Here is a 21003-nt window from a genome sequence, read left to right as displayed (position 1 = left end):
AAAAGTTACTTCCAAATACTGATGTGGTTTGTAATGAGAAATCTACATGTAGAACATTTCAATAATTTGGTCAAGGTTGTTTGATTTTTAGCTCACCTGGCCCAAAGGGCCAAGTGAGATAATGCCATAGCGCTGCGTCCGTCGTCCGTCTGTCTGACGTCCCTCAACTTTACATTTGAACAATTTCTTCTGAAATACCGAAAGGCGTAGAGTTATCATATTTGGCTGGAAGGTTCCTTTGATGAAGCCAAACAAAGTTTGCAAGAAATGACCTTGACCCATATTCAAGGTCACAGAGGTCAAATGTGTTATAACCTTTAAACGACTTCTTCCAAAATACCAGAAGGCCTAGAATCATTATATTTGGCTGGAAGGTTCCTTTGATGAAGCCAAACAAAGGTTGCAAAAATAAATTACCTTGACCCATATCCGAGGTCACAGAGGTCAAATGTGTTAAAACATTTAAACAACTTTCCAAAATACCAGAAGGCCTGGAATTATTATATTTGGCTGGATAGTTCCTTTGATGAAGCCCAACAAAGTTTGCGAAAAAAAAAAAAACCTTCACCCATATTCATGGTCACAGAGGTCAAATGTGTTAAAAACTTTAAGCGACTTCTTTCAAAATACAGGAAGGCCTAGAATCATTATATTAGGCTAATATGTTCCTCTTATGGTGTCCTACAAAGTTTGCTAAAAGAAATTACCTTGACCCATATTCAAGGTCACTGAGGTCAAATGTGTTAAAAAGTTTTAAACAATTTCTTCTGAAATATCGAAAAGCCTAGAACCATTATATTTGGCCAGTATGTTCCTTTTATGAAGTCCAAGAAAGTAAAAGAAATGACCTTGACCCATTGTCAAGGTCACAGGGGTCAAATGTGTTAAACGTGGAACATATGCCCAGATATAGTAATGTTGGTCATAAAGATCCAGGTGAGCGATACAAGCCCTCTGGGCCTCTTGTTAACTTAATGTTAAATGATTGGCAAGTACAACAAATTGTACATAGCCAAACAATGTAATACACATATTGCTTAATTGGGATCAATTAGCATCATGCTGTCACACATGTTATTCACAGAGAGTTAAAATTCAGAACTTGTGACAATCCAAATCTACTTTTCACCTTTGTTCGAATGACGTGTTTCATTTTTCTTTTCCGAATCAATAGTAACAGGGTAGATAGAGAAAAAAGTCTCGACACTCGAGATTCTTTACTTAAAACTTTATATCTTTAATCCATGATGATTTAATCAAAGATATCTTTACTGAAGCAATTCAATCTGAGTTGTTTTTTCTTGTTCTAGATGTTGAAGCTTGAAACAGTACTGCATGGTATGATGTATTGAAACTTTGATGACTGTAACAAGTCTTTTTCCGATACACAATAACAACCTTAAAGACATTTATTTGTTATTTGAAAAAAAAATTATATTTGATTCTTGATTTCATGCTTGTATATAAATCAGTATACATCTGTACATGTAACAGCATTTTATAGATCATTTCCAAAGCTAACAGAACCATCACATGAACATATTCATACAACATACAACATACATATACAAATATACAGTACATTTTACCCCTACATGTCAAATTCTCTCTTTAGTCTCTTTAGTGTTACAGATGAAAATCATAACGAAGAAATTAGGGTGTGATTCATTCAAGTGAAAAAACTTTCATTCATGTTTAAAACTTAAAAACAATTTTAATCAAATATATTTCCGAAGCAATGCCTCTACCAAATTGTTGAAGTTTTCTGAAATCTTGAAACAGAGGTCAGAGGTCATGTTTCATCAATTTTCTTTTCAGAGTATATTTTGTTTTTCGACCTGTCCCTCCTCAAAAATAGTAAGGAACACAATCCCTAAAAAACAATCTTACAGTATTCCAATAATTGATGACACAGTGACAATGTAGGATTTCTAAGCTGTACACGCATGTTAAGATGAGTAGAATTCATCTCTGACAGTCAAACAGTATTAATGTACTTCATTTAGATCGCTTTAAAACTTGATTACCTCCCCTTATTTTGGACAATTTTTTACTGTTGTATATTAAAATATTTCTTTACTTAGTTTAGTTGATAAAAAAAAAACAAAAATTTTTTTCTATCATATTTGATTTTAAAAATTGTTCATTCTCTGAAATTTATTAATACAATGAATAAAATTTTATTGAATGAAAATTATTTCTCTAAAATGATTGACTTACCTGTACACTAATATAAACCAGGTGCAATTTAAACTGGATACTGAGGAGTTTTCATCCTCATTAAATTCTTACCCTTTTTGTCCATGAACAGGGATGGTGAATTGAAGATGGGAATGGATTTTTTTAAGGTAAACCTTTTATATGAAATGAACATGAGGCAAATTTGTGTATAATGATACAAGGGTGAAAATAAATTGGGATGAAAATATACTGTATACATTATATGCTACCATATGTAAATGATATCTTTGTAAATTGGGCAAACTTGACGCTCTTGAAGACAACAACCTTCACAGTATGACACAGGGCAAATTATTAACAATCCTATAGTCCCATATCTCTACACCTGTACAATATCTACTCTATTATTGAAAATCAACAAAGGGCTTTAACTCTGCAAAATCTCAGGCAAAGTCATTATTATTACTTTTATCACTGTCATTTTCAAAACACCATGCAGTGATTTCTGAGGAACTTTTAAAGTCCAGGAAGATTTTAGCTTCTTGTACCAAGATGTTTCTAAACTATAGCAATAAAGGTATGATGTGAGAGTGTTGATAAAGATCTTTCATTCAGATGGTCGTATCTTGTATTGTATCACAGCTAGAATACACAACATCCATGAACTGTAACAGCTGCACACCAGGTAATCTTATGTACACTTATATAACTTACAACAAGTGTCAAGACTTCTTATGACACAAGTTCAAGATGTTGAAATTCTTCAAATTATTAATCTTCTAAGGCTTCTTGCAGATGAAAATTTCTGTATCTGATAAAAGTTTTCTAAGTTCATCTGTTGTTTCAAACACCACACAGCTGAAACAGTTCTTCCATTCTATCAGCGGCATTCTGTGCCCGGTCATCACAACCGAGATAGCCCCATATTCTTGAGAGATTCCTGTAGGCATACGGTGCAGAAATTGAGTCGCATACTTCCTGTAGATCACTGACATACTCCTGAAACAGTTCTGTCTGTCCGTTGTAGTGATAGCTATTGAATAACTGCACCAGAAAATTGTTCAGATACATCTTTAACTGATGTTGTCTTGTGAAGTCCAAACTGTTAAGTTGTGGACTCCTTTGATCACTATCGTCCATTTGTCCAACTTCTGATGAAGAATTACTGTGTTTGGTGATTTCAGCAATCTTGCGTTTCGTCAGACTTACAGAAGCACGAAGGTAATGAGAAGATAACTCATAGTACTGCATGTTGACAAGATGAGTTGCCAGGGAATGTAAAAAAGTCAGCTCTGGATCAGATTCATCTTCAGCTGCTGCTTTTGAAGCACAACTGTTCTCCATTAAAGAAAACGGGACTTGAATCTTATCCAATTCACCTTCTTCATCATTGCCAAGAATCTCTTTGATGGTTTTTCCAGGCAACCTTTCAGTCAGCGCAGTCACTGTAGAAGTACCATGTGTCATGTCCAAAACAAGACAAAGCCAAAACTGTTGGAAGAAATGTAGTTCGGACAAAATCTGGTGTATGAATTCAAAAATGTTCCCCACACACCACTCATCAGCAGACCCTGGTTTAGCTTCGCCCGCACTCTTCATGTCCTGGTATGCTTCCATTATTATGTCTGCAGCGGGCTGTAACATCATGTACTTGACATAATTGATCGCATTTTTCAGAGTTGTTGGTATGAACACTTCGGCAAAGGACTTTTGTAGGTCTCTGTGCTTGGTGAAAGCTGGGATGTCATTGATGATTGGATCCGACATCCAACTACTGCTCAATCCGTGGGCCTCAGCTAGCAAGATGATAGAAGTTACTGGAAACTGACGAACAGCTTCAAGGTGAGTGACCATTCTCTGAAGTACATCATCACTTAAATGATCTATCATGTTATTGCTGGGGATGAAGTAGTGCGGCAGTTTCTTTGTTCGTAAGCAGTGCAAAAGACGGTCCATCAGATAAAACATGGCAGCACCTGGATTCAGTCGCCACTGGCTTCGTGGGACGACCTCGCTTGCATAGAAAAAGATCATCTTCAGATAGTTTGTACTCAGAAATGGCGTTTGTCTCGTGTGAAAATCTACCAGGACTTTGAAGATGTGGAAGCAGTACCGCTGACATTTTGTCATGTTTCTTCTGGCCAGCAACTTCTCTGCCTTCGCAAAGCTGATTTGAAATTCCAACTGCGGACTGTCACTGTGAGGATGAGAGCCTGTTGTTACCAGGAATCCAGCATCAATAATGCTTTGGATAAATTCAGGTTTCGGCCATCCACTTGGTCGCTCTCGTTTTTTCCACTCAAATGCACAGTCAGGCCAAAATTTGGCTTCTAAGGCATATTCTACAGCAACATTTTCTTCTACAAAATCTGGTAGCTGGTAACTGCCAATATCTTTTCTGACATTTGATGTGTCCAGAAAAGCATTTGGCATGTATGTAATCATCACTTGACCTCTACTGTTAACATCGGAGGTTTTGATTGGTTGATGGAGGCGTAAATACCCAGGATGCAATCCAACAGTTTCCATGACAAAGTTTTTTAAGGAACTTTTTTCATCTGAACGGTGCTCCATAACATGATAATATGGGTTCAAAATTAAGAGATGCGGACTGATTTCATGTAAATTTGCAGTAGCAATCTTATTGCTCCGTAGGGAATATCCAATCTGAAGGGGCGATTTATCCTGTAACGAGACTGCAAATTTCTCCACAATGCTTCCCACTGCAATGGCGATGGTGCTTGACCTAGGATGGCTATTAATAGATGCCATTTTATCATCCCACATCTGGGCATCCTGAACATCCAAGTATTTGCTGTTCAGGACGCTCTTCAGGACGTAGGACAAATGACTAATAGGAGTGCCACTAAGCTCATCAACCGCCTTATCATCAGCAAAATAGTCACTTGGGCTACCTGCAGAATAAACATCAAAAATTTATATTACTAAAACAGGCATCATTAATATTCCTATCATTGATAGTCCTTTAGATTTCATATGAAATTAAGACTATCAAGATAAGCGGGTACTGTTTTGCAGGTAATTTAAATTTTAAATATTTGTACAGAAAAAAACAATCCATATTGATTAATCAATTACTTAATATCCTAATTGATGGTTGTTATCCATTCAAAAGACAGCAAGGAAGTAATGATCTTCCACCTTTCAACGACTTTAAAGACAAAAATATCAAATTGTTTTGTATTTTATCAAAACATTAATTGAAATATACCACTAAAACATATCTGACTTTACTAGCAACAAATGCCTCACTTAATTCTTGAGAAACAAAAATTGGATTAAATTTATCAGTTTCCATTAACTGAATAAAACCAATTATTTATTACTTCTGTAACGATTCCCAATACTAACATTAATACCTGGTAGTTGAAATTTTACTTACCATGTCTCATGACAGGGGCATCCATTCCAGACACTCGAATTGATTCATCAGAATGTTGATCAGCTTTGGTCTGGTGAAGTCTTTGCCGGGCTCCTGTTAATACCAAGGTTGATTTTGTGCATGATTCAGAATCTATTAGTTTAATTTTTTCTTTTTTTTTGTATTAAATATTAAGATGGAATCTTTCAAGTATACAACTTACATAGTTTATATAAAATGTCTTGAACATCAAAGCCACATAAAATATTGAAAATGTAAATGTTATTTGAATCTTTTCCGTTTAAAGATTGTAGAATACAGACACCAGACATGTTAAATTGAGTCATAATTAGTGTCTGCCATGGTTTTAACTATCAGTGAAAACACTCTCAACAGGTCACTACAATAATTCTACATTATGGAAGCATTATAGTTCAACCAAATGTAAGAAGACTTTAAAGATGAGGTTTGTATGTGAATCAATCCAACCACCTAATGCATCTTTTTGACAATTTTTGCCCTCTTTAAAAATTTAAGAATGCTTTGATAAGATATTATAAATTCTATTATACTCACTGACAAACCAGGTGTCTTCCCAGTTCTTGGGGCGCAGGCTTATATAGTGGTAGTCATCCATGTGCCCGAGGAACAAGTCCTGTGTTGGGTCAGATTTCACCCCAGTTGGTTGAATTGTGATCTGGTTGTGCTGATCTGACCCTATCGCACTGATGATGTTGATCTGTCGCTTAATTACCTCTGATATTCCTCTAAAGGAATGAAACACAACACATTCAGGATTAAATTTCAACCAAGAACATTGATTTTCACAAAAAAATAAAAACAAAAGATACGAAATTATCATTTCTTATAATTATGCTTCTAACAATGAATATACAAATAAACTTTGAGTGTGAAATATAATCAATGAGAAATACCCAGTATATTTCAAAAATTATCTCAGTTTCAAAGAGAGAACACATCTTCAGCTATCCAAGTATTTCATTCACTACATCCATTGTCATACAAAAAGAGCCATGCACTTCTTGCTCTGAGCAAAAGACAACAATATCAAGATTTTGAACAATACTCTGCAAAATGAAATTTTGTAAAAAAAAAATTTAAAAACCTCTTAAATGCATTATAAATTTTATTTGTTTTACAACAACTGCAAAACAAGCTTTAAGCTTATATTAGTTGCTCTTGTTGGCTAGGATGGAAGCGTGCGGGGGTCTTATGTGGGAGGAAACTGGAAAGCCATGTGGTCAGGCAGGTCACCACATACCTTTCCACATAAGCTCTGGGAAATGAACCCCAGACGGCTTGGTGAAAGGCAAGTGCATTGTCACTGCGCCACCCGACCACCCTTTACTGTATCTTCTTGTCTTCTCCTTATTCATGAATTCATATATACAAAATGCAGTGAATAGATCAAAATCAAATGTCCACAGATATTGTTATTCATCTAAATTTCAGAAAAATATATGAAGATATATAATATCGTCATAATCCAAGATGGCCACCAGACAGCCATTTTGATTTTCCTAAATGTACCATACACCACTGGGGACTCAGCGGAACTTAGATATGAAATCTGACAATGATACGGCTCTACTTGTACAGAAATAACAATAGTAAGCTAATAGTATCAAAATCCAAGATGGCCACCGGACAGCCATTTTAATTTTCCTAAATGTATCATACACCACTGGGGACAATGATTCAGCTCTACTTGTACAGAAATAACAATAGCAAGCTAATAATATCAAAATCCAAGATGGCCACCGGACAGCCATTTTGATTTTCCTAAATGTATCATACACCACTGGGGACAATGATTCAGCTCTACTTGTACAGAAATAACAATAGCAAGCTAATAATATCAAAATCCAAGATGGCCACCGGACAGCCATTTTGATTTTCCTAAATGTATCATACACCACTGGGGACAATGATTCAGCTCTACTTGTACAGAAATAACAATAGCAAGCTAATAATATCAAAATCCAAGATGGCCTCATTTCAGACATTTTGCTTTTTGTTCACTTCCAAAATGGACAAAGCACAACAAGGCACCATGGAGAACCTATTACATACAGGTATGAAATTTGAGAATGATCCATCAAGAACATCTTCAGAAATAGCCACAACAATGTATAACTTTCAAAATCTATGATCAGTCCAAAAAATAGTTATACCACACAACTATATGACAATGTGGAACCTATGCACAGTGTATAAAATTTGGGAATAATTTATTCAGTAATTTTATAGACAGATAAAAAAGGAACTGGTTAAGAATGGACAGCGGATGATGAACTACAGACAAAGTGTTTTTAAGAACTTATTAAAAAAAAGGATCTGTTAAAGGACGGACAGCAGATGATGAACTACAGACAAAGTGTTTTTAGAACTGATTAAAAAAAAGGGAAAAAATCACACCATCAACAAAAATTTCAGAAATTTTACACAGTAAATTTTTACCTCAGAGCCATTTCGTCTCCCCACTCTCCATCTTTTTCCATGCGAGATAGGTAGTCTTCCCATTTCTCAGTAGGAAGGAACATCTGCATATGTGTTCCATCCTCGCTGCAAGGATTATCCCTCAAGTACTGAATAACATTTTCTCTAAGTTTCCCAGCTGTCATCGTCAGATCCCCCCGCATACGGAGCTGATCGACAATTGCTCTGAACATACAGTTTCCATCCGGGAGGACATCTTGTATGTCAAAGCCAGCACTCTCAGCTAGCTTTTCCATGTTGTCAAACATCTTCGATGCACGACAGTTTTGACAGTTTCCACACCCTAATAAACAAATATGAAGAATTTCAGTAATATCAGTAATCATATTTCACGAACTACTGCATATTAAGAGTGAAAATACCAGTTGTGTCTGTGGCGAACATATCACAACTCACATCTTTACATCACAATTTTTTCTTGAAGTTCCCAGCATACCTTGATTAAATTCATTTCAAATATTTAAATTTTATTATTCAACAAGTTCTACGGCAGGTATCACAGTCTTTCAGCTTTTCAACAGATGATGCTTGTGTGTTTCGACAATTAAATTTGTTTGAACAAATTCAAACTCCCCCGCTTAAACTACAAGCATTTATTTTTCACAGATACAGTGGTGCTTGCACAGTGTTGAAAAAGCAAAGGTGATGGATTGTTTTATGTCCTAAAACTATCAGAGTCTGTAATAACAGATTTGTGATTTATCTAAACAATATACTGAAGCTTGCTTCTATATGACAAATACATGGCATTTACAGAAAGCTATTAAACAGCACATCAATATTGAAATTATAAAAGAGCTGGATGTCATATAAACTTATTTTTACAGTAATTATTTTTGCTCTTTTTCAAATATCATAAATATATAGTCAAACACTTCAATAACAATGCTAAATATAAAACATATCTCTATTAACACACTAACAAAGATAATATATGAAATTATTAAAATGATATATGACATAAAAAAATTGTTAAGTGATAGTGTTTGAGTTTTCATGGTAATTCCCAGAAGTTTTTGTCACAAGAGTGTATAATCATGAGTACATATGCACATGCATGTAAACAGATATGAGCCAAAGTTTCATCCTTCTAATCATGACCGAACATAAATAAACATGTACGTCCCTTTCCTGTTGTTTATTTCATGAGAAGAATTCAACCTAGTCCAAATTGATAAACAATTTTAATCAAACAAGACAGCGTATGAACAGGCATGGCAAGAAACTGCATTCCACAATGCAAATAATTAATTCTTTTTCCCAGATTTTCCCAGAAATTTCCAGAATCAGGGTTATCAAAGAGAGAGTGAAGGCACAATTAATAAGTCTAGGTCATAATTGCCAACAAAGGTAATGCAAGAAGACTTCAAAGGTGAGGTTTGTTTGTGAGTCAATCCCAGCAATGATCAGGCATAAAATGACATTTCAGTCATGCTCTATATTTATACTAAAATAAATCAAAAGTCAATTCTCTTTTTCAGACAGATTTTTCCCTGCAAATATTATTTTTAATTTACCGGTAACCTAGTTACTTGATTAGAAATTTCTTTTAAAGGTAAAATGAAATAGTGAAAGCAAAGAAAAATGATTTAAAACTTTATTTTTTAAGTCAAATGAAATTAAAATTTCAAACCAAACAAATACTTACCATTACATTGTGAATAAATAGTAGAAGTGGAAGAATAACTCCTACTATACTCCCCTGTTTAAAGTAATTCAATCCCTCATTAACATTGTTTTCTCTTTTTCTTGTTTTTTTATTTTCAAACATTTTTCTTGAAAATTTAGAATTGAGAATCATGCAGTAATCAACAGGTATGGTTTCTTCTTATTTTTGTCTTTATTATTTCCAAAATATATTCTTTGGCAATTTAAAATTGAGAATCATGCAGGGTTAAAAAGAAAAAGCAATTAATTCTAAAATTACGTAAAATTTATCAAAAACAAATCCGCAATCTCATAATGCAGATTAATTTATCAAAAACGAATCTTTAATCTCATAATGCAGATTAATTTATCAAAAACAAATCTTTAATCTCATAATGCAGATTAATTTATCAAAAACGAATCTTTAATCTCATAATGCAGATTAATTTATCAAAAACGAATCCACAATCTCATAATGCAGATTAATTTATCAAAAACGAATCTTTAATCTCATAATGCAGATTAATTTATCAAGCTGCATGGGGATGTGCTTGTTTACATATACAGCAAATATTTTTTCAAATTTTGCAATAACTAGAGCTACTTAAAAACAGCTGATTGGCTTTGATTACAAGTAGCATGATAATAATAAGATATAATCTTCCTGTGGATTAAACACCGACATGTGCAACTATTAAAAAACCAATCCTGATAATTTCTTTTCAATTTTCCTTTTTTTTCCTAATTTATTTTTTCAAAAATGAATGCAAATAAACTCTTTCTGATTAAACTTTTTCAGAAAAGTTCAAAGTTGTTTCATCTATTTGTGATGTCTATTTTTTGTTATTACCATCACTTAGTTTACAGATGGAATATTGTTTAAATGTATAAGTCTTTGTATATATTACAAGGAAACATTTCACTACAAAAAATTTCATGCTGTATAACTCTTTTGTGTTTTGGTGAGGGCGAAGTTAGCGAACTGTTCGCACAGAATACTGAACTCCTTGTGTATCAACAACAATTTTGAATAACTAAATAGGATCTCTCAAAATCAATTATGAAATATGTGTTTACCTGCGTCTACATTCAGATTTACCAAAACAAGTCTTAGAACTTTACATTTTACACAGCCTGTGGTGATACCAGGTAAAATGAAAAATTCAGGCCAAATTTCATAAATCTCATTCATGAAGGAGAAACAAATGTAAGATTCTGTTTATCCCATAACTAAGATAATTTAGCAAAATTTGAGAACAGCATTTCATTCATCTGGTACTATACCTAACTTTAAAATATTCTCTGTATTTATCTATTTCTTTACTGACATAACAAGGATGTAAAATACTAAGATATTATGACAACACCATATGTACATTAAGAAACTTTAGTCAATGTGACAGATCAATCATATCACACATGTATCAAGGAAGTAAGGCAATGAATTTTATTAAGAAACAAGATATATTACGGAAGCACCACTGAACTCCATTTCAACCTCTAATCATACCAAGTATTGGGAACAATACTAGATCATAGAAATTCTACACACACACACCCGTTGACTCTCTAAGATCTAGTTTAAAATGGAAAATGCAATATTATCCAATACATTAGATTTATATACATTTTTAAGATAAAATGTAAATGTTCCACCCTCTGTCTTTCCAAATTTATATGTGTTCAACACTTTTATACATGTTTGCTGGTCGATTGTCCTTAGAACAATCAGAGTAATTTTGAGGCAAGGCCTCCTTAACGTAGCTTGTGGATACCTTACTGAACAACATAAGAGAGGCCCTTCATATCACATCCAAAGCAATTTCTGTAAACTGTCTTGCCCAAGGATACAACCATGTAAGCACTGAGATTGGTCTGTTTTTCAACTTTTAGAGAAACACAAACTGTGACAGGTTGGAAGCATTGAACCACACACCTCACACAGATTCTAACCAACTGAACTGTCATGGCCACTATTTTGATACAAAAAAATCAACCTATGAATACATAGCTCTTAAAGGCAAAGGAAAATTTTACATCAAATAATGCTTTTTTGATTGAAAAAAAATATAAATTGCTATTTCAAAATGTAAAACATCAGTGCAAATCGATTACAGTGTTAAGTTTTATGTTATTTTCATTTTGAAATAAGAATTACCTTTGTTTATTAGGACTGTTTTACGAGTGGTCTGTAAATTTCTTGCTGTATCCTTTGAAGGTAAAGGGTTTCCATGGTGACAAGTCTCTGAATACTCATGTGAGCTGTTAGGTCTTCTATTAGGTAACTCTGCTGAGTAACTCTCTATTCCATTAGAATCTCCATATGATATTTCTCTAGAGAAAGTGTTCTGAAAAGGATCTACTTCTTGGTTACCTCCCCTTTCTGGAATTTCAATTCTACTTTCTGATTGTGGGGGAAACATTTCTCTCGGCATGTTTGCATCTGTTTCAAAACTTAAGTAATTCCTAGAGTCTTGTCTCTGACCATCTGTATATTGTCCACTTGACATAGGTCTGCTATAGATATGACTTTCAAAAGTGTGATTTTCAAGATCATGACCTTCAAAAGTGTCCTGCCCAGCTCTATCCTTCACCTCAAAGTGTGTTTCATTGTAATGTAGAAAAGATTCATGTCCGTCATCATCATCATTATAAATCAGAAGGTTTGTTTCCATCAAATTACCAGAATTATCTAACAGACAAACGTCTTCCTCACTAAAGTTTTGTTCTGACAAAAAATCTAATTCTCCATCAGAAATTCCAAATTCACTAGCTGAAATATCCTGTCTGTCAATTTTGTGATGGCTTGGTATTTCAAAATTTCCTTTCACTGCTCTGGGAGGTTTCATTGGTCCATTTTTTCCTGATTTGTCTGCAGCATGCTGAGGAAGCTGCTCTAAATTACTTACATTTGTCATTTTCCTACTTAGCAATTCAGAGTTATTGCCCTTCATACTTGTAGAGGAAAAATGTCCCCTATTTGGTCCCTTCCATGTCAAATCATTCCGAAAGCTTTCAGTTTCATCCTCTTCATCACTCCGAGTTTCTGTAATACAGGTTTTCTCTCCATCCACTGAAACTCGCGATTCAAGACGTTTTGGTGTGGAAACTGATGAACAGTCCCACAACGATTTCAGAAAGTCAAGACCAATGTCACCTGGCTTTTTTCGCCAGAATCGTAAATTTGACACTTTTGAAGCATTAGCCTCAGGCAAAATGGCATTTTCTTGAGAAAGTATACAAGACTCTCTATGTTCGCTACCCATATCCATATCTGAACCATAGACAGGCAAAGTGTCTGCCTCAAGGTCTCTCAAGGTAATCTGAACATCACCTGTTGCCATATTTCTTGTGATACATTGTCATCTCATTTCTGGAAATTTTCATTTATTCATTTGTAGAATCTGTTGTTATGTAATACACAACAATTCTGTTGTTTTGTGGTTACACTGCTGATTATCTCCCTTCCTCAAAATGAAAGAGGTCAGAGATACTGCAAGATCTCACCTGGAAAGGAAGATATTTTCCCTAATGATACAACCTGAAAAGGAAAAGAAAACAATAGAATTTAATTTTAGCTGATGATTATGTGTATCATAAAAGTCAATAACAAAATAAGTGCATATGATATATGATTATATATGATAAAAAGATAAATAGAAATGGTTATTCATGTGAATTCAAGATTTAGAAAGGGCTCCCTGTGTAAATACAACTTATCACAACCATCCATGACCATATTACAATCCTACGACAAATAATAAATAGAGAGACTTTCATCCTGCTTTTGACACTGTGCCTAAGTATAGCAAACTGTTCTATAAATTGGAGTTATCTGGCATTAAAGTTCCTATCCATCTGTGTTGAAAACACTTCCTCACAACAAGATACATGAAGATTGTTTTAAATGGAATGGATATGAGTTGAGTCTAGGTTTCCCCATGGACTGATTTGTTTCTGAAATACTGGAGACTGTAAAATCCAATACTGGAGATTATACAACAATATCCACTTTCCCTATAGCAAAAGACTTAGCACACCAGGCTGAAACATATGAAATGAAATTCAACAAGTAGAAGTGTAACATCCTAAGCATCTACTTCTACACAACACCATCCTTCAGACAGGCACCTCAGAACCCATTCCTAAGTGTAACAATATCCAAAGACCTTATATGGAGTACACACATTAGCCACATAGCAAAGAATGCCAATTCAACACATGGCTTTCTCAAACGGAACATTCCAAGTTGTCCACCAATTGGTACTACCTAAATCCCGATGGCCCGGCTTATCATACCTGAAGAGGGATATCAACAAATCCTTCAAACACAAAGCACCCAGATTTACGTCAGGTGACTATACTGCAAGGGACACAGGACTTGTGATACAGATCTTAACCTTTGACCTATTGAGAGGTGGCATCACATCAGGCTTGTTCACTTATACAAAATCGTTTTTGACAGGTCTTGGTCATCAATAACAGCAGCAAACTCCAACTACATTGTACCAGCGTGTTAAACAGATCAATGCAGGGAAACCAGGGGTTCTAGACTGCTGCACCTTTTGTAAGACTTTAGTGAGGTCACTGGTTTGGACATCTATTTCAACATATGTCACATGGGGATCATACACAATTTATAGAATCTCAGGGATCAATCTAGGATTATCTTACTACTGGAATTTGGTTGTTTCAACTTGCAGCTGAAATTCCACTCTTATGGAAATTTTCCCTTGAATGTTACATTATATTCCCTTATTTTACATCAAATATTGATTTACTCTTGAATATCCCCTATTTCAGCACATATTACATTTCGATCAATTCAGTTTTAGAGTTTTTGAGTAGAATTTGATGGATTAGGCACATTGTATATTTTCTGTTTTAAAAAGAATCTTACATTATTCCAAAGTTGTTTGAACAGTCAATCACAAAATGCTGGAAAACTATCAATCGTTTTCAGCCCAAGAAACGTGCTCCTATGGTCCTTATTTTCTCCTGGTCACATCAGGATACTTTCCCACCTATCCTAGATTGATCCCTATACATTAATTGAAAGTGGACACAAGAGTTCGTTTCAAATGATAAAATATATGCGATAAGTCTGGCTTGGAGCTTATGCTATTATCCATCTCACATATATATCAATTTAAATACATAATTTTCAAAGAATGTGTGTTTAGGTTGAAACAATGATGAATCATTATTTGAAACCAACCCTACTTTCGTTTTGTAATTAATGCAACTTCCTCAATACTAAATTAAAAGACGTGCTGATAACCATTCGATTGTCAGCTAACTTCCTTATTCTATCAATTAAAACCATCAGTATTTAATTATAAATAAAGTACTTACCTTTCACACTTTTGAGAAAACCACTTCAATAACAATTCGGCTTTACCGAGTTTTCTTTTTCCCATCCGGTTACTGTACTTGATGCTATTTATAACTTACGGAAACTTCACAATCATGCTCAATTGACCGCTTGTATACTATTTGACTGGATTACCTACCTTAGCGCAAATTTTCTCCGCTAGATCGCGCTCTTCAAAACATGAAGGTTGCACAAACACGAACTATTTTAATCACTGGGCCGATTTACTCAGTCTCAGAAATAGGTATGGCTAAAACAAGATACCTTAATATGATATATGTTTGTATATAAGACGTTAATTCAGGTATGTGTAATAATTGATATTTGAAATATAAGAAGCTGTAAACAAGTCATTTCAACTTGAAAATAGTGAAATGTTTTGCTATTTAGCATTTAATTGGCTGTACATATAATAACTGAGAATATTAGACTTTTTATAGGAAACATCTCCTGATCTTCATATAGTTTTAGATATGGATATAGAGGCATTAGTTTTGCCTGTGTCCATTATCTACTTATTACTTATTACTATTACTTAAGGCGCAACGTATCGATAACATTTTCATACAAAAACCTACATCTAGGTCTATATGTACATAGATAATTTATGTATATGACCTATTTTTAATGACTTTTCACATTCAAGCTCATATAAACGAAAAACAACTATAAAATTACAATAACGACGAACTTAAACACAAGTCAGTATAGCCATTTGTGTTCAGTCAGATAATTATACAGGGACACCAGAATAAAATGCTTTCAAATGTTTCTGACGACAGAACGTGCTCAAAATCAGAAAAAAAAAACTGTTTATTACAAGATTATGCTGTGGCATTTTCAGACCACTCAGCTGTCAAACTCATCATCGCTGCGATAGAGTGAGATGACGGGAAGTAACTCTGAGAGATAAGAATAATGCTGAAATTGGGAGACCTGCATGTTTGATCAAATGAATATACAGCCGTACTTTATCCAATACAACGTACAATTTACATGTATTTTTTTAATTAAAAAACAACATAAAGCATTCACTTTTCATATCAAATCTCTACCAGTTTCGCAACGTAAACTGAAAACTTCTGCCGTTTAATTTTCCAATGAAGTAGGTGAGATATAGCTCCTTACAAACAGGGAGCAATTGTTAGAATTCTTTGTCACTTAAGTTTGCCCTGTAAATATACAATCCTTCACAGGTTATCTATACAGATCTAAAAGAGTTCTAAAAATCGGAAGTGTGTTCCCTATTTTGAAGGAACGGAAACATCCTTGCACGTGCTTGTAATATGCTTGTAATATGCTAAAAGTCAAGTTTGTGTTTTGGCGAGGACGTTTACATCGTCGATACTCCAAGTGTTACGCTTACTATCGCCCCCTGCACCCCTGGAAATTTAAAGCCAAAATTGAAGGTTCCATGTGCGACATTTTGTGGAAAAAAAGAGAGAGCTAATTTTGCCTTTTTGATCAGACGATCTCGAGGCCGTATGACGATATTGGTTTTCATGTTTGGTGTCGTTACTCTGTAATCAGAAAGGACCATATCGGTGTGTGATTGGTAATTTTTCCCAAAACAGGCTCTAAACCATTCAAAGTTACATTACTTGTGCTTTCAGTTTTACCAGGAAACTATTCAGAGTTGCAGAGAGCGAAAAAGATCAAAACCACTGAATTATTGAGGATGGGACGTAAAACGGAAAATCCTATCAATTAAAAACGATATTATACAACTACCAGGATTTAGGATTACACGGGACATACTTTTTTAATTGATTTTTTCCTCGTCTAAGCACGGATTTGGTTTGTTTTGTTTTACATTTCCTCACACAATTAAGAACACTTCCATATGCACGGTTGGACGTCCGCGTTCCCACAATCGTCCGCTTATCCTTTGTTAACACTACTTCTCGGGAGTGCGCTTGGAGTATCTTTCTCAAATCGCTATGTAGATTCCCCTCCGTCTGTAGCTTTGCAATTTCAAGGACTGAATAATTACAAAAAACATTGATAGATATGATAGAAAATGTCCATCTTGGATTCTGATTGGAAATACTTGATGTCACTATTAATACAGAAGATCGGGAATCCATTCGCTAATTTCACACGCGTTCTATTTTTGGTCCATCAGGAAAAATGGTCTGCAAACGAATTTACACACATGTATCTCATTTTACGACAAATTATCAATTAAATATAGTGTTTTAAGTTTTATTCGTGTTGTTTTTGAGACGGAAAGATAATTTATTGACTCTATTTAAAAGATGTTTGATGAATTGTTTTGGGGTATCAGTTGTACGTTCCAGTTCGTCCTGTTTTTGCAAGTTCATCATTTTGTGACGGATTTGAAAAAAAAATATGACGATGGATAGGGAACCATATTGGATTTGGACTCTAGAAGATTCTTCCAGTTATTTCTTCCGAGGCACTGAATGGACAATTAAAACTTCATCTATATCAGTCCGGAATGCGAGTTTTCCGGAATATCAGCGTCCGGGTTATCAAGGAACCACTGAATATTATTCCGGGTTTAATTTATCGATGAGATATGCATGCGATTAAATCACCTATCAATTTAACAACTAAAAGAAGGGAGACAATCTGCTGTGATCACCTTGGGACCTCATACATGTATAGCAACAGTGACATTAATACCCGGGACAAGGCAAATGGATCGGAAGCGATTTTTTTGTGCCCCCGGATCGAAAGACTTGAACGGCATGTGTGTTTCTTGTAACAAGATCTTTCCAGTGGTACCAAAATATTTCCTTGACCGTGACCTTTGACCTACATTTGAAAAAACATATCATCGGGTTCAGTACACTTATGGATTTAGAAGCGTTCCAAAAATGATTTGTAATGTGAAATAGTTCATTAGAAAACACCATCACACACATTCGATTCAATTAACTTTATTATTCTGTATGCAATAGCATGTAGGATTTCATATAATTACATATTATGACAAGACTTTGTACATGCATACATATACAAAAAAAAACATGAATAAGTCATAACCCACTATCTCATTAATGACAAACAATCTCAACAGGAGGCGGGCTAATAAAATACCATCAGTCAACAATACTCTACTTGTACCGATATAGAAATTGATGTGAACTGTTTTACCTCATAACTTTGTGAAAAGAGTAAGGAAATCAATATACAACCCTGTATTAATTTCACATTCATATTACATCTAAACATAAAAGATGTATTTAGTATCTCTTGTATGCAATAATAACTTTCTACACCAAAGTTTTTTTTTTTTTTTTTTATACATTATTGCTAGAAAACAGTTGAATCAATTCTAAAACAGATGGTCGACGATTTAATGGCTTGATATATAACGACACAATTTCTGAATTGCTGGACTGTACATGTGAAAGTATCAAACGAGTTTCGTCCTGAACTTCAATTTTGTCACGCAGCGTGTACAATCGTTGAGTGATAGAGAGACTATGATACCCGTATCTCCCAGTCTCAACATTAAGTGTAAGGTCATGAAACGTATACTTAGAGAATATGTTATCTTTAAAGTTAGTGGTTTATTGAGATAGGACTTTGTATCAAACTGATCTACTATATATTTATATGAAATACACTTTACAATGTGTGTGATATCAGCAGTTGACCTCAGGTGTTTGTATGTACAAACACTTCCCACTAAACCCGAAAACTTGAAGTTTCGGAGATGGGACGTCGACACCGATGATCCGGGGTAACAACATTCAAAATTTTAAAAAAGAATAAAAAACTTTTCATTTTTTCCATAAGTTCCTCTCCTCTCATATTGAATACATATACAGTATACTGTACAGAATTAATTTAAATTGTCAAGTTTGAATATTACATATTGTATATAGGAGGTTGAGACAATGTAACTATCACCACATGTCAAAAGTCTTATCATATCATTTAGGTCTCCGATTAGATTTTTACATATATATATCTATATATATATACTTATATATATGTGTGCGTGTTGGTGGCGGTCCCAGACTATAGGCAAGCTCGATTTGTGCTAAACGACGGTGTACATATATGAACGCCTATTGAACGACACACGACGGCGTTCGACGTCAGCAAATGAATGATTCCGTCTCACATTCCAGCAGGATAATGCTATTACTTAAAAATATTGTAACCCTGGTAAAATACTAGCCGCAATATGCCACTCGACTAGGGACAACTTTTCTTTAGCTCGATTGGTTGAGTGTCAAACTAGTAAGCCAGGGTCCCGGGTTCGATTCCTAGCGAAGGCATTGGAATAAATAATGACCTCTGTTATAATATTAAACATTAAACATCTCAAAATCATCTTCAGACTTTATCCTACGTTTCTTTATCCCCGTGAGTATATATAGGGGAATATATATATGATGGCCATCAGAAAAGTATATAGGGGAAGGTTTATATTTAACGATAGCAATGACCAGCATCAAGAGATTAACGCAATTATAATTTAGAATTGATACCTGGTCTGGCACATCCCCATGGACTTATTTTCCTTGTTACATCTTTGAAACTGTTGAGATCCCCACCCATAACGATATATAGCAATGCTGGGGATCACGAGATAACCACATTCACAATGTAAGAAGTGGCCCCAACTATCTGGATTTATTTTCTGGATGGTTTCCTTCAAACAGTTGTAATTCCCATCCTATAACCATATATAGAGTTGGCATCAAGGGACATTATTTCTGGATCATATTTTTGATATAGTTGAGATACCAACCTGATAACCATTTAAACTCTTACTGGAAACCAAAAGAGAAACACAGTAATGATAATAAAAATTTACCAATTGGTTTTGCCCCATCAAAGAAATTAAAGAAACTGGGCTTTGGAAATATTTGAAATACCCAACCTAAAGGCATGTATAACAATGCTGGGCTTTAAGATCCAGGTAAGTGATACAGGCCCTATGTACCTGTTGTTTTATGTACACATTCTATAAAGCTGGTGCTTTTTGCTACATGTAATGTAATCAGTGAAAATTTTTATACAGAGTGACTATTTTTTTCTCTGTTTTGTATTAAAATGAGCCAAAGACTGATTCCTGTGAATCAATGTTGAGCCAAGACTTTTATAATTGTTATCAGTAAACTGCCTGCAGTTACACTATACAAGACTGAAAGGATTTGTGCCTGCCAGGATGACAGACCCAGGCCAGTTTCATTTCAGAGCAGGTATCTTTCAGAGTGGAACTAACTGGTCTTTGGCCTTTTACATAAAGTGTAAAGGGAGGTAAGTGTGTGGCACAAAGTATGGGTATTATGGAGTTTGACTTCCAAGAAAAATAGAGAACATTTTAAAGTAAAACAACACTGCAGTATAGGATTATTATAAGTCCCCCTTACCTCTAATATTCCAGAAAATTACACCAGATACTATTCCGATAGTCATCATAAATGTATCCCCCTTATTATGTATCAGATTATTGTCCCCTAAATACTATTCTGATAGCCATCATAAATGTATCCCCCTTATTATGTATCAGATTATTGTCCCCTAAATACTATTCCGATAGCCATCATAAATGTACCCGAGCAAGATTCATTGCCCCACCTGGGTACTGCCTACAGGTATTATGTAACACCTGACCAGGTAATAGGTTAATTGGACACCTGTATAAGTATCCCTGGTATCTGTGGCTAACTGACCAACAACCGAATAATAAACAGGATAACAGATAAAGTTATAGCATTGATCTCAAGGAGGGATACAATTACTATAAGGGGGATACTTTTCTGGTAGGCAAAAATATCTCCGTATAATTTTATGATGGGGGGGGGAGGGTATCCTGGTTCTTTTATGATAGGGGATACAAATATGATATGACATCGGGTGGACAAGCATACATGCGGTTATTTATTTATTTTTTTAATAAATTAGAGTT

General features: G+C 34.6%; 1 protein-coding gene across 1 annotated transcript; it reads right to left on the bottom strand.

Annotated features, from left to right (window-relative positions):
- Positions 1–1213: 1213 nt before the first annotated feature.
- LOC132557089 (uncharacterized) lies at positions 1214–13264 on the bottom strand. The gene is made up of 5 exons (XM_060221576.1): positions 11889–13264; positions 8045–8366; positions 6140–6330; positions 5585–5677; positions 1214–5096 (listed from the first exon to the last, which is right to left on the bottom strand). Exons 1-5 carry the CDS (start codon positions 13072–13074, stop codon positions 3025–3027), a joined length of 3864 nt encoding a protein of 1287 aa, XP_060077559.1. The 5' UTR covers positions 13075–13264; the 3' UTR covers positions 1214–3024.
- Between the last annotated feature and the right edge of the window lie 7739 nt (positions 13265–21003).

The sequence above is a fragment of the Ylistrum balloti genome, unplaced genomic scaffold, assembly GCF_031769215.1.
Source record: "Ylistrum balloti isolate Yb309-2 unplaced genomic scaffold, AGI_CSIRO_Ybal_v1 Utg370622, whole genome shotgun sequence".
Classification (NCBI taxonomy): Eukaryota; Metazoa; Mollusca; class Bivalvia; order Pectinida; family Pectinidae; genus Ylistrum; species Ylistrum balloti.
The sequence above is the reverse complement of the archived record's forward strand: the minus strand, read 5'-3'. Positions and strand labels throughout refer to the sequence as shown.